This window comes from Mercurialis annua, linkage group LG5 (genome assembly GCF_937616625.2).
Source record: "Mercurialis annua linkage group LG5, ddMerAnnu1.2, whole genome shotgun sequence".
Classification (NCBI taxonomy): domain Eukaryota; kingdom Viridiplantae; phylum Streptophyta; class Magnoliopsida; order Malpighiales; family Euphorbiaceae; genus Mercurialis; species Mercurialis annua.
In genome coordinates, this window is record NC_065574.1 from 17,601,734 (window position 1) to 17,614,950 (window position 13,217).

At 36.5% G+C, this 13,217-nt stretch overlaps 2 protein-coding genes across 2 annotated transcripts; one reads left to right on the plus strand and one right to left on the minus strand.

Moving 5' to 3' along the window:
* Window positions 1-502: 502 nt before the first annotated feature.
* Window positions 503-3,077, minus strand: LOC126680537 (protein SOMBRERO). The gene is made up of 4 exons (XM_050375674.2): window positions 2,688-3,077; window positions 2,086-2,257; window positions 1,507-1,781; window positions 503-1,125 (listed from the first exon to the last, which is right to left on the minus strand). Exons 2-4 carry the CDS (start codon window positions 2,252-2,254, stop codon window positions 655-657), a joined length of 915 nt encoding a protein of 304 aa, XP_050231631.1. The 5' UTR covers window positions 2,255-2,257; window positions 2,688-3,077; the 3' UTR covers window positions 503-654.
* Window positions 3,078-6,702: 3,625 nt separating this feature from the next.
* LOC126681611 (uncharacterized) lies at window positions 6,703-12,719 on the plus strand. Its single transcript, XM_050377157.2, has 7 exons — window positions 6,703-6,790; window positions 7,204-7,290; window positions 10,915-11,140; window positions 11,216-11,348; window positions 11,433-11,732; window positions 11,819-11,923; window positions 12,200-12,719. Exons 3-7 carry the CDS (start codon window positions 10,917-10,919, stop codon window positions 12,611-12,613), a joined length of 1,176 nt encoding a protein of 391 aa, XP_050233114.1. The 5' UTR covers window positions 6,703-6,790; window positions 7,204-7,290; window positions 10,915-10,916; the 3' UTR covers window positions 12,614-12,719.
* The last annotated feature ends 498 nt before the right edge of the window (window positions 12,720-13,217 follow it).

The window sequence follows — 13,217 nt, forward strand, 5'->3', positions numbered from 1 at the left end:
ATTAATGTGATGGCATTATTGTAACTTCGTGGTTTTTTTTTACACTTTTTAATAATAATATTACAATAATTCCATTATATTAATGAAGTGTTATACGGCTCAGGCCACAGATGATGTGGTAGACTAAGTCTATGTAATAATTTATTTTTTTATAAAATGACTACCAATTGGATGTTTGACTATTCATCTTTGCCTCATCCAAATCAGCAAGCTGGTGTCTACATCAACAAACCGGTAAATGATTTGTAAAAAAATTACTATTCGGTAATTTCATTGAGATTTTTTATAATTCGGTAACCGTTTTGTAAAATACCTAAAGCACGGTAACTATTTTGTAATTTTTTTTATAATTTGATAACCGTTGTGTAAAAAGGTTATAGTTCCTTCTACAGCCGAGAATATATTTAACCCTCAAATGGCAACTTTCTAATACCTTTATGCGTGAAAGATTAAGAAGAAAGAAGTTCATGTGCTTGTGTGTTGCATGTAGATATTCTGAAAATGTTGGAAAATAATAATAATTAATTGACTATATACATTGTGATATTGCAAATCTAAGGAATTATAAAATATGAAGGAGTATAAATTTAAGCAAGTAGAGTTGACATGAATTGTTGTGTCCACAACACATAGGGTAATTAATAAGCAAAAAATTTACTTGGAAAATCTCATAAAGTCAGTTTCACAGCCAAGGTATGGGAACGGGAACTTGTGATGATGAGCCATATCAGCAAATTGGGAAGAAGTGTTAGGTTTGGTTGGGTCAAGGGGTTGCTGAGATGCAAGAAGCTTATCAAGAAACGACCAATCGCCACCGGGGAACCTCTCCGGTTGCAGGAGTCCAGGTGATGTTAGGCTGAGCAAGTTTTGGGAGCACTGAATATCCATGGGGTTCAAAGAGAGAGGCGAGAGAAAGGATGGGATTGTTGATTCTGGACTAAACAGTTGAGGTAGATGCATGGAACCGTCCAAGGTGTAGTCATAGAGTGGTTGGTGCATTGATGAACTAGCCTTCATGTGTTTGGGCTCCATTGCATGCTCTTCTTCTTCTTGACAAACTTCTGCTAAGAAACCTCTACTTTGAGTCTTCTTCTTGAACACCCTACATACCACCCACCCATCTTCCTGCAATTTAAAAAAAAAATTGGTTGTTTGGTGGGTGCCATTCAATAACTCAAAATCTAGGAGATTATCCGTTCATTTCAGATAGATTTTCATTTATATAGGAAGATCACCCGCTCATTTTAGATCGATTTTTGCTTACGTGAAAGATTATCAGATGTTAAAGTGAATAACAAGCCGGCAGCCGCGTAAGTAAAAACCGATTTGAAATGAGAGAGTAACCTCCTATTTCTAAAACATATTAGTTGAGTTACCAAAATATTATAAATAAAAATTTGGAGACCGTTTTGTTAAAAGTGCATAGTTCATTATCCGCTAGTTTTTTTAACCCCGAAATCTATATTGCATGAAATCATGGAAAGAAGAATTATAAAAATATGTTACCTGAAGGTCTGGCATATTGTGATCATCGAGACGGTACTCATGCATGATCCAATCAGTCTTTTGACCATGAGGAGCACGTCCAGTGTAGAACACTAGGGTTTTCCTCATGCCAATCCTTTTAGAGTTGCTGAGATGAATGGCTTTGTCTCGTCCTGTTGCTTTCCAAAACCCAGCCGTGGTTGCCCTATTTGTTCGAGTTCCTGTTGGATATTTCTTGTCCTTGTGACTGAAGAAATACCATTCATTTTGAGGACCAGATCCAATTCTGCATTTATCTGCATTTCCATATATTAACTTATTATTTATGTTCTTTTTAATCTCTACCAAAATGCACACCTTCAACACTATATAAGGGTTTTATAAAAAATTCTTACCTAGCTCTAGCCTATATACTAATAAAAGTTAACACATTTTCTATAATTTTCTTTGCTTCATTTTTTTAAAATTCTAAAATATTTTATCTTCTGATCGGTTAGATCCATAAATAAAGTGCGAATCGGAATAAGAATTTCCCAAGTTTCATATTGCATCATAAAATGTGAAATGAAATTATCCTACATGGGGGTGCATGGATCTAACCTTTGAGGTCCCAAGGCTCAAGTTTGTTGAGGTCCACTTCCCTGATAACATCAAGATCAATGGCTTCGTAAGAGACCTTCTTCTTGAGATAGTAGTACAAAAGTTCTTCATCCGTCGGATGAAATCGGAATCCCGGAGGAACCGATACTTGTCCATTTCCCGCCATCATCGTCTGATATTTCCATGCAGTTCTTTAACCATTAGTAATAAACTCATCAAATTATAAGTTACATATAGAGCAAGATTTAGAGTATCAAATAAAGCTTTCCTCACTTCTATTTAACAACCAAATTACACTTTTCTCAGTTTTTCCTGTATAAGATCTGAAAGAAAAAGTGAAAGCGGTGCATCCCATGCTTTCAAGAACCCAATAATTATTACTTTTTCAGCAGAAAGAAAAATAAGTCGACGTAAAGAATTACTTAACATATAGATATATTTTAAACCCTTCTTTTTTTTTTCTTTTTACATGCAAATCTAAACAGAAGACTTCATCTGACATAACCATCATATAAAAGAAAGAGCTAGCTAGGGTTTCCTGTCAGTTGTCTGCAGACATGAGACCTAAAATATGAACTTTTAAAGAAAGAAAAAAGGCAAACCTTTGCAGTAGTTGGCAAGAAATCTATGCGAGACAAGGAAAAGAAGACAACCGAAGCAAGGAAAAGGAAGCCAAATTGCTAAATTTGCTTAAAGGGCACGGTGCAATATTAAAGAGTGAGTTTTAAGAGAAATATATGGATCAGTGCAAAGTTTTAAAACAGAGAGAGAGAGAGAGAGAGACAGTGGAGGATGGGAACAGAAATAAAGAAAAATAAATAAAGAAATGTTATGTCCGTTTGCGAAGAGAGTATGAGTAAATGTCTGTTGAATGGGAAACCTTATTCCTCAATATTTGCCTATTTCAAATCAATCAAATCTGCTTTACTGTCAATTACTACTATGTTATTTGTCAACATATTAATTTTTGTCTCACGAATGAAGAATTTCTCTTCATTCTTCTATCCCGCAATTTCTTTGTTTTTTTCCTATTTATCTACTAAACATATCTTCTCCCAAATGTCAATTAAACATTTATATAACAAGAAATATGCATTATATATACTCCCTCCGATTCATAATATTCGTCGCATTTGACTTTGACACAGGAATTAATATGTCTTAATTTATATACATTTTTACTAAATATTATTGTCCGCAAGAAGTATTATACATGCATGCGTTTATTTCTAAATTATTTTTTTTATCAAATTTAATTGTACATTATTTTTGAACAATATATACTTTCAATTTAATATAAAATATTTAAAGCACTTATCTCATTTTTAACGGATGGGTGTAATTGTTATCAGTCCTTATATAATTTTATTATTCTTTTTTTAGCAAAATAATTTATTTATATTCATAAATTTGAGCAATGTATTTAATATATTTCTTAAGAGTTTATGCAGTCTGATCCTTTAATTTTTATAAGTTAAGGTAAATATTTTTAGAGTGTATTGTTAGACGTAGATTATTTAATATGTTCATTTAAAAAAAATTCATACATTCAATTGCGAAAATTGATTTGATGATGATCATTCTATACAATAGTTGTACCATATCATCATACAGCAAACCAATAAAATATTAATGTTTGTTTAATTTTTAATATTAAATATCCAAATATTGCAAATATATAATTAGTTTGTTACTCGATCGACGTGATATAATCGTTATATTGAATAGTTATTTTTGAATTTGAAGTTTAAATATAATTATTTTTTTATAAAACTGACATACTACATTTTTCAAATTATTTTAAAAACAGATATTTGATAAAAATGATAAATTAATATGTTTATATATTTTTAAAGAATGAAACAATGCTACTTTGTTTGCTTTAGAGTAATTTCATAAGATTGTTCAATATTAGTATCTGGTCTATTAATTAATTCATATGCAACCATGCACATTTTACAGATAAAAACTAATGTAATACTAATATGAAACAAAATAAGGTTTTTGAGGTAGAATTTTCAAGATATTGGTCAACTAAAAGGATCATCCGATGCCCTTAAATCATGTTGAATGAAATAGTGGATTACATCAAATTCAGTGCAAGGCATGAGGCAGTAGGGCAATTCTTTTAGTTCTTCAATGCATGTGGGATGCCACTTACTTTCTCTAACCTTTTCACTTTTCTTCTTCAATTATATATCAAATTTTAAAATTTATTAAATAAAATGTTGCTAGTGAACCTATATATTCATTGTTATAAATTAGATCCTCTATACCGGTGTTTTAAAAACCGGACAGAACCGGTCGGTCGAACCATTTAAATCGGAAATTGACCAGTAATCCGGTCTAAAATAATAAAAAAATTGAATTTTTTAGTTGAACCGGATTAAATCGGATCGAATTGTATTGAACCGGTAAAAAGTTGAATACTGAACCGGTAAATCGGAGATTGAAGCGGTGAACCATACTTTTTTAACCCGATTCAACCGGTCATTAAACCGATTCAACCGGTTCAATCGAAAACCGATAGTCTTATCGGTTCGGCCATCGATTCAGATTTTAACACATTGCTTAATACTTTAATTTTTATCAAGAGTATGTATATTTGCAAAAAAAAGAGGGATGTGTAATACATTATACATGTTTATATTTTATTTTTTTATGTGTTGCTCTTAATTTTTTTGGTCTTCATATTTATAAGAACGGTTTCATAAAGGTTTTTTATTTTTTTATTTAGTCTTTGTATTTTTAAAAATAATTTACTTGATCACTGAAAGTGCACCACACTTTCACACTTTTGTTAACAGAATGATTTTATAAAACTGTTTTTAAAAATATAAGAATCGAGTAAATAAATTATAAAAATAAAAATATATGAACCTTAAAATAGGTTTCGCCTTTTAAAAATATATATCCGCTGGGAAATAATAATTACTAATAATTACAATTGTTTAAAAAAATTGTTTTTCCTTTCAATTAAACGATTATCACAAAAATTAATTTATTCATTTCATTTATATTTAACACAAATCAATTTAAAATCTAATTACTTATGCTATAAAATTATACCAATTTTTTCATTAATTTAATAATTAAAAAATATCACATTTTTACTAAAATTAAATGTATATTTTAAAATAATTGATTTATTCTAGTTGATATATATAATTAATTTATTAACTAAATAACATAATAAATAAAAAATGAATTATTGAATTATTAGAAATCATAAAAAAATATAGTTCTTAATCTAAAATTATATATAATAATAAGAGTAAATATAATTTATTATAATAAAATACTTGAGGACTTAATTTAAAATATTTATAATAAATATCATAATACACTACTAGAAAACACTGTTTTTGCGACGGACTTTAGCGACGGATCTAAAATCCGTCGCTAAAACAGTAAAACAGCGACGGAATTAGAGACGGATCCAGAAAGTGTCGCGAATTTGGTTAAATTTATGGCGGGGTTGCTCCCGCCAAAGTAGCGACGGATTATCCGTCGCTAATCCGTCGCTATTTTGGCGGGTGTTTGGAGGGAATATGTGGCGCCCTTTTTTAGCCCAAAATTAGCGACGGATTAATAAATTCCGTCGCTAATTTGGAGTTAAATGAAACTCACCGTTTCATTTAACTCCTTGGCGACGGATTCTACTCGTCCGTCGCAAAATTAGCGACGGATTAATAAATTCCGTCGCTAATTTGGAGTTAAATGAAACTCACCGTTTCATTTAACTCCTTGGCAACGGATTCTACTCGTCCGTCGCAAAATTAGCGACGGATGACTAGAATCCGTCGCCAAGGAGTTAAATGAAACGGTGAGTTTCATTTAACTCCAAATTAGCGACGGAATTTATTAATCCGTCGCTAATTTTGGGGTTAAATGAAACGAGCAGCAGCTTCCCCTTCCTTCTCCCTTTTATTTCTGAAACAAAAAACCGCCGCCCCTCTCTGCAACTCTCCACCACTCCGTCCGGCGACCCCTATTTGCTGCCAACACCGCCGCCTTTCTTCCTCTTTTCGATTAATAGGTTGGTTAATGCTAGGTTTTGTGTTGTTTTTGGTGTGTATTTAATTTTTTTTGTTTTCCAGAAAAACCGCTGCCGTCTCCTCCTTTGCTGCCGTCGCCGCCACTGTTTCCGCCTCCACTGCTGCCGTCGCCGCCACTGTTGCCGCCTGTACCACTGTCGCCGATCTCAATTTGTAAAGGTTAGTTATTGTTAAAGTAGGTTAAATTAGGGTATTAGTTAGGTGATTTTAATTTAGGTTATGTAATTTTTTATTATTAGATTACTTCTTAGGTTAATTATTTTTGTAAATTGTTGATTAATTGTTTGAATTTAGGTTAATAGTTTATATTTAGGTATAATTGCTAGTGTATTAATTAGGTGATTTTTAATAGTTTATATTTAATGTAAACTATATTAGTTTTGTGGTTATTTTTTATATTTTAGGTTAAATTAGATTACTTTATTGTTAATTTTCAGTTTTAGGGTTAATTTAATGATTTCAATTTTCTGTTTTAGGTTTAAATTAGATTAATTTTCTATTTTAGGTTAAATTAATTTATATTAATTTTATGTTTTGTAATTTATATTCAAATTAGGTTAAATTATTTCGGTTTTAGACCGCCTCCTCCACTCGCTGTCGTCGCCTCCCTCCCGCTACCACTGCTTTCATCCCGCTGCCATAGTGAGGTTTTCATTATTTACTTTAATTTTGTTTAATTAAGTATTATAATTTATATATTTTGGTTAGTTAATGTGTTAATTTAATATTAATTGTTAGATTTAGGTAATTATATTATAAAAGTATGTATATTAATTAAATTGGTAATTTAAGTTAATAATTCAATTGTAGTTTAATTAAAATATAAATTGGTTAATTGTGTGATTAATTTATTTAATATTATAATTAATTATAATGTTATAATTGGTGTTGGTATTGTTGGTTGTGATTGATCAATTAGTAATTATTTTTGAAAATGTATTGTGATTTGCTTGCAGGACTTCCCTGAAAAATGGGTGATGCTCATTTTTAGGGGAAGTGCTGCCGAATTTTTATTAGATTTTTTATTATTATAATAATACGTGTTTTTTAAATGTGATAGGTTTGTATTCTCTGACACTCGCTGCGCATAGTGGTTCCGACTTATCTGGGCTTTTCATCTTCTCTTTGCGGTTCTGCCCTTCAACAAGTAGGTTTTATTGCTTATTTTGATTTATTTTAGTTGGAATAGATTTTATTTACAACATTCAACCTATAAATAAATCTCGATTTTATTCCCACCGAATAAAATCGCAAACCTAGCCTTAGAGTTCCCGTCTCGTGTGTTCAAGAGATTGAACGACACGGGATTGTACAGTTTGTACAGTTTGCAAAACTGGTCCTCCCGTAACTCGGTCACGAAAACCATATATGTCTAGTAGCGGTAGAAAAATATTTGGTTGTTTTCCAGCGTTTGTTCTCCGGGTGGATGTATAGTATATGTTTTGTAACGCTTATTCCTCGCGGAATATATAATTAGCGTTACAGCGCATATACTAAATATCGCACTGAAGGAGAACGACGCCGGAAGGCTGCCGAATATTTTTCTCCGTTGCTAGGCATATATCGTGGCCGAGTTAAGGGGAGCCAGTTTTGCGAATGGGATAGGTCCACACCTTTAAAGCAGTCAATTACATTGACTTTGCTATTCTCGAGCGAAAACCCTCCTAATTATCCGTGCTACAGAAATGGATACAGACCGAAGTTGGATGTATAGGCGGCTCCAGGGCGGGTTGCTGTACCCTGGTTTTGAGGAGCGCGTCCAAGAGTTTGTAAATTTCGCTTTACGCCATCCAGCGTGTATGAGCGGGCCCGATATTAAATGCCCTTGCCCTAGGGTGGGATGTAAAAATACGAGTTACCGAGATGTCGAAACAGTGAAGCTCCACATTTTGCAGAAAGGGTTTGTTAAAGATTATCAAGTTTGGGTTTTTCATGGGGAGGGAAATGTTTTAAATCCCCGTCCTGTTACACAACTGCCGGAGTGTGACGTTGACATGGAATATGAGGGGGGTGACGAGTTCAGCTCAGTTCAGAGAATGGTTATTGATGCTGCGGGTCCAGAAGTAGTGTTCACGGAGGAGGAGCCGAATAATGAAGCTAAACATTTTTATGATATGATGCGTGCGGCCGAAGAACCTGTATGCCCCGGTAATAGCAAACATTCTCCCTTGTCTGCAGCTGCTAAAATGTTGGACATCAAATGTCGACATAGTGGGTCAGTAGCTTTAGTAGATGATGTGACCGAATTTATACAAGAGCTGCTCCCAGAGGACAACAAGATGCCAAAGAACTTTGCTGAAATAAAGAAGATAGTCAGAGGTCTTGGGTTGCCGGTTGAAGTTATCGATTGCTGTTTCCGCAATTGCATGATTTATTGGGGGTCAGACGCGGAGTTAACGCGATGCAAAATTTGCGATCACGAACGGTGGAAACCGCCCCCTAAAGGAAATTCTGTGAAAAGACGAGTTAACGTCCCTTATAGGAAAATGTTTTATTTTCCTATAACTCCGAGACTGCAGAGGTTGTACGCTTCTAAAGCCACCGCCAAGCATATGACGTGGCACGCAGAACACGAAATGGTTGATGGAAAGATGTGTCACCCGTCAGACTCCCCGGCGTGGAAACATTTCAGTGAATTGCATACAGAGTTTGCGGCAGAAGTTCGAAATATCAGACTGGGCCTGTGTACTGATGGGTTTCAGCCATTTGGGGCCTTCGGGCAGAATTATTCATCATGGCCTGTAATTTTGACACCATACAATCTCCCCCCAGGGATGTGTATGAAAGACGAGTTCATGTTTTTAACTGTTATTGTCCCTGGGCCTCGAAATCCTAAACACCAAATGGATATTTTCCTGCAACCGTTGATAGCTGAGCTGAACCAACTGTGGGAATTCGGAGTGCAGACATTCGACGTTCAAAGGCGACAGAATTTCCAAATGAAAGCGGCACTTATGTGGACAATTAATGATTTTCCTGCTTATTCGATGTTGTCTGGCTGGAGCACATCTGGGAGGCTGGCTTGCCCACACTGCATGGAAAATACGGAAGCTTTTACGCTTAAAGGGAGTAGAAAACAGTCGTGGTTTGACTGTCACAGAAAGTTCTTGCCTCGTGGTCACCCGTACCGGCGTAATACAACTCATTTCCGAAAAGGAAAAACCGTAACCAATAGTTTCGGACAGCCGAAAACCGGAGAAGAATTGTTGGCAGAGGTGGACAGTCTGGGATTTATGAAGGCATATGAAATTGGGGCTGAGAAAAATAATGCTGCGAAGTCGGAAAATTATGGTTGGAATAAAAAAAGTATATTCTGGGATTTGCCGTATTGGAAAACGAATCTAATTCGTCACAATCTCGATGTCATGCATATTGAGAAAAACGTATTCGACAACATTTTCAATACTGTACTAAATATTCCCGGGAAAACAAAAGACCATGCAAAATCGAGAGAAGAGTTGAATGACATATGTGCTCGGCCTGAGTTAGCAAAAGATCCGGTTACTGGGAGATTTCCTAAGGCAATGTATGCTTTGGACAGGGACGGAAAAAAGGCTTTGCTCGAGTGGATAAAGTTAATAAAATTTCCAGATGGCTATGCGTCCAACTTGTCCAGATGTGTCGATACAATCGGTATGAAAATGCATGGAATGAAAAGTCACGACTGCCACATTTTTATGCAAAGACTTATGCCAATCGCTCTCCGTGACTTTGCCTGCTGGTTTCAACACCTCGCAAATTGAAGCAAAGTTCGAGAGTGACTTTGCCTGCTGGTTTCAACAATATGTAAGTATTTAACAGAATATATTTCGAATCTTTTAGTTAAAAGTTCCGATTTATAATACACTTTTACGCTTCAGGTGCAAGATCCAACTGTCTGTACCAATCCCTTCATTCTTAGTCTCGCTAAAGGACCTCTTAGATCAGTCAGAACATTTAAGGGGTACCGTGTAAACGGGTTCAAGTTTCAGACTCAAGCTTATGGGGAGGAACAACTTACAATGAATAGTGGAGTCTGCGTAAGGGGAACTCAATATGTCGATAGCGAAAATGACTTTTATGGATTTCTGACAGACATAATTGAGTTAGAGTATCCAGCGCTTCCAATGAAAACGACTGTCTTATTTAAATGCGAATGGTTCGACCCAGCGCAAAATTCAGGCACAATTAGTAACAAAAAATACAACATGGTGGATATTAATAACAGAAGGAGATACAACAAGTATGAACCGTTCATCTTAGCTGAACAGGCCGACCAAGTTCATTACCTGCCATATCCGAGTAAAAGAAGGGATAAAATAAATTGGTGGGCAGTTTGCAGGATAAAGGCGCGATCAGAGCTTGACATGCCCGAAGGGATTATCCCGGCCTTTCAAGATGACATAGAAGAAAATCCTCTCATTGTTGCAACAGAAGACAATCCGACATATTTGGCTGATCAAACTGGAGAAGCTGAGGAAGATGCGTTGTTCATGCCTCCTGAACAAGAAACAGAAGATGAGTTCATCGCATCCTCATCAGACGAAGATGAAAGCGAAGAACTTTAGTAGTTTAGTATATTTTATGCACTAGATTTTTGAAACCTTAATTAATTGTTAAAGATGATGTATTAACGCTTCTCGAATTTATGTTTTATACTTATATTATTCATGTGTACACTTGTTGAATTTGAATTAATATTTCATAGTTTTATGTTTCACGAAGGAATGTATAATTTTATTAATAAATCTGTTGGTTGTTTGTCGAACATTTAAAATTGATGTATGTGCAGGTATGAGGGGTCGCGGTCGAGGATCAGGCACAGGCCGAGGATCAGCCTCAGGCCGAGGACGCGGACGGGGATCAAACCCTGTTCCTGGCGATGACAACGTTGCTGAGGAGCAGCAGCAGTTAGAGGCTGGAGCACCTGTTCAGCCTCGGCAGCAGCGTGAGCCTGGCGAGCCCCCGGCTGTTCTGGACGACCGGGGTAGGGCGAGGGTTCACCCGGACCCTAGCAGGTATGTTTACAATTTAGTTTTCCACGTTTAAATTGTAATATGTATATATACTAAACTATGCCTAAAAAATCACAGGACGATGTTGATCGACTCTGGGCCTGTTTCACGGGCTATGCGGGAGATTTTTAGGAAGTGCTGGTTCGATAATGGAACAGCATGGCGCTTTCTAACAGCCGAGCAGAGGGAGTTCTACTTCCAGGAGTTTCAGGTAATTTAATTTAAAGCTTCGTAACGTTTAAATTATGTTTTTTTTTAAAAACTAACTAATGCAACATGTTTGTACTGTTTGCAGAAAGAGTTCTGGTGGGATAGTGCGGCGTATAGCGAGGAGGTCATTAGACAGGTCTTCATGGTCCATGCAGCCAACCGCTACAAAGACAACATCCACAGAATGAGGAGGACGCAACAGAAGCATATTTCTGTGACCCATGACATCTGGGATGCTTGGAACGCGTTCTGGAACTCAGAGAAAGAGAAAAAAAGGTCAGAAACCGCCCGAGCAAATCGGATGAGCGAGCCAGCGGGCGCCGGTTCTGGACCTGTCCGCCATACTGGTGGATCTCGCTCTGCTCTGAAGCATATGGATGTCATGGTTTGTTTTAAAATTCAGTAATTAAAATACTTAAATAACGTATTTATTTTATTTTGATACTAATTGAATTGTATTTTTTATTTTAGGAAAGGGAGCTTGGCCGGAAACCGAGTGCGACGGAGTTGTACACTCGCCTTCACTCCACGAAGGCTGACAAGAAGCCGGTCGACAAACGGGCTCAGGATATGACTGTAAGTTTTTATTAAACTTGTAATTCTCTAAGTTGAATTTAATAATTCGGAAATGATCTATTAGATTGAAAATGCTTGTTGGTTAGCTGTTAAACATGTTTATTATTGGATTATATACTGGAATTTGCTTGCAGGACTTCCCTGAAAAATGGGTGATGCTCATATTACAGAGGAAATGCTGTCGAAATTTCGTTAGAAATTAGGTTTACTTTGTAATATGTTATGCATTTTTGGTTGCTTGAAAACTAAACTGATATCTTTTTTATTGTTTTGTAGGACGCCATCACTGAGAGGCTTGCTGCTGCGACACAGCCTCAGACCGGAGAGGGTAGCTCCTCGACCCCAGCTGCAGTGGACGAGACCCAGGTGTTTCTAGACATCGAGGGCGTCAACAAGAAGAAACGCGTGTACGGGTTGGGTTCTGCGAGCAGCAGGTACGCCGGGCCAAGCAGCAGCAGGGTGCAGCGAGGCAGCTCTTCTAGGACGTCGCAGCAGGCAGACGAGGAGGTCGAGCGCCGTGTGCAGGCCGGCATTCAGGAGGGTCTGCGACTGGCTCGGGAACAGCAGGCTGCGAATATGGCCCAGATGATACGCGAGAAGATTGCCAGGATGATTCCTAACCTTCCGGCAGAGTATCGGCCACAGCGCCCACCTACCCCACCAGACGATGACGACACTCCAGCTTTGTAGTGTCGTGTTAGCTTATTTTATTACACACATATATACGGTTTTTATTTTTATTTTTTGACCTTTACATTTATACTCTGATATTTATATATATATATATATATATTTATTTATCAGTTTCAATTGATTGTAATTTATAAATGAATTGTTATTACTGTATTTAAAACGACAGGGGAAAACGGCAAAAAATAGCGTAAAACGGCAAAAAAATGCCAAAAAAAAATGAAATTTGCGACGGACTGTGGAATTTGCGACGGACTTGTCCGTCGCCAATTCATCAGCTTTTGGAGACAAAAGCTGATGAATTGGCGACGGATTTTTTCCGTCACTGATTTGCGACGGATATATCCGTCGCAGACCCTCAGCCTTCGTCTCCAAGGCTGAGGCCTTTGCGACGGACTTGTCCGTCGCAAATGCACAAGTTCCGTCGCCAATTTGTCTCCAAACGAAATGAATTGGAGACGCATTTGCGACGGACGTTGTGGCTTTTGCGACGGACGTTTCCGTCGCAAAATTAGCCACGGACACGTTTTTGGTCGCAAATTTTGTTTGCGACCAAAAATGTTGCGACGGATACGATCCGTCGCAAATCCGTCGCAAATGCAGT

What these genes read in the sequence shown, in the direction of transcription:
- LOC126681611 (XM_050377157.2), top strand. Translation starts at nt 10,917, where the DNA reads ATGAGGGGTCGCGGTCGAGGATCAGGCACAGGCCGAGGATCAGCCTCA. An exon ending in TCTACTTCCAGGAGTTTCAG is followed by an intron (nt 11,349 to 11,432) that starts GTAATTTAATTT and finishes TACTGTTTGCAG; the next exon opens with AAAGAGTTCTGGTGGGATAG. An exon ending in AACGGGCTCAGGATATGACT is followed by an intron (nt 11,924 to 12,199) that starts GTAAGTTTTTAT and finishes ATTGTTTTGTAG; the next exon opens with GACGCCATCACTGAGAGGCT.
- LOC126680537 (XM_050375674.2), bottom strand. Translation starts at nt 2,254, where the DNA reads ATGATGGCGGGAAATGGACAAGTATCGGTTCCTCCGGGATTCCGATTT. An exon ending in TGAGCCTTGGGACCTCAAAG is followed by an intron (nt 1,782 to 2,085) that starts GTTAGATCCATG and finishes ATGGAAATGCAG; the next exon opens with ATAAATGCAGAATTGGATCT. An exon ending in ACAATATGCCAGACCTTCAG is followed by an intron (nt 1,126 to 1,506) that starts GTAACATATTTT and finishes TTTAAATTGCAG; the next exon opens with GAAGATGGGTGGGTGGTATG.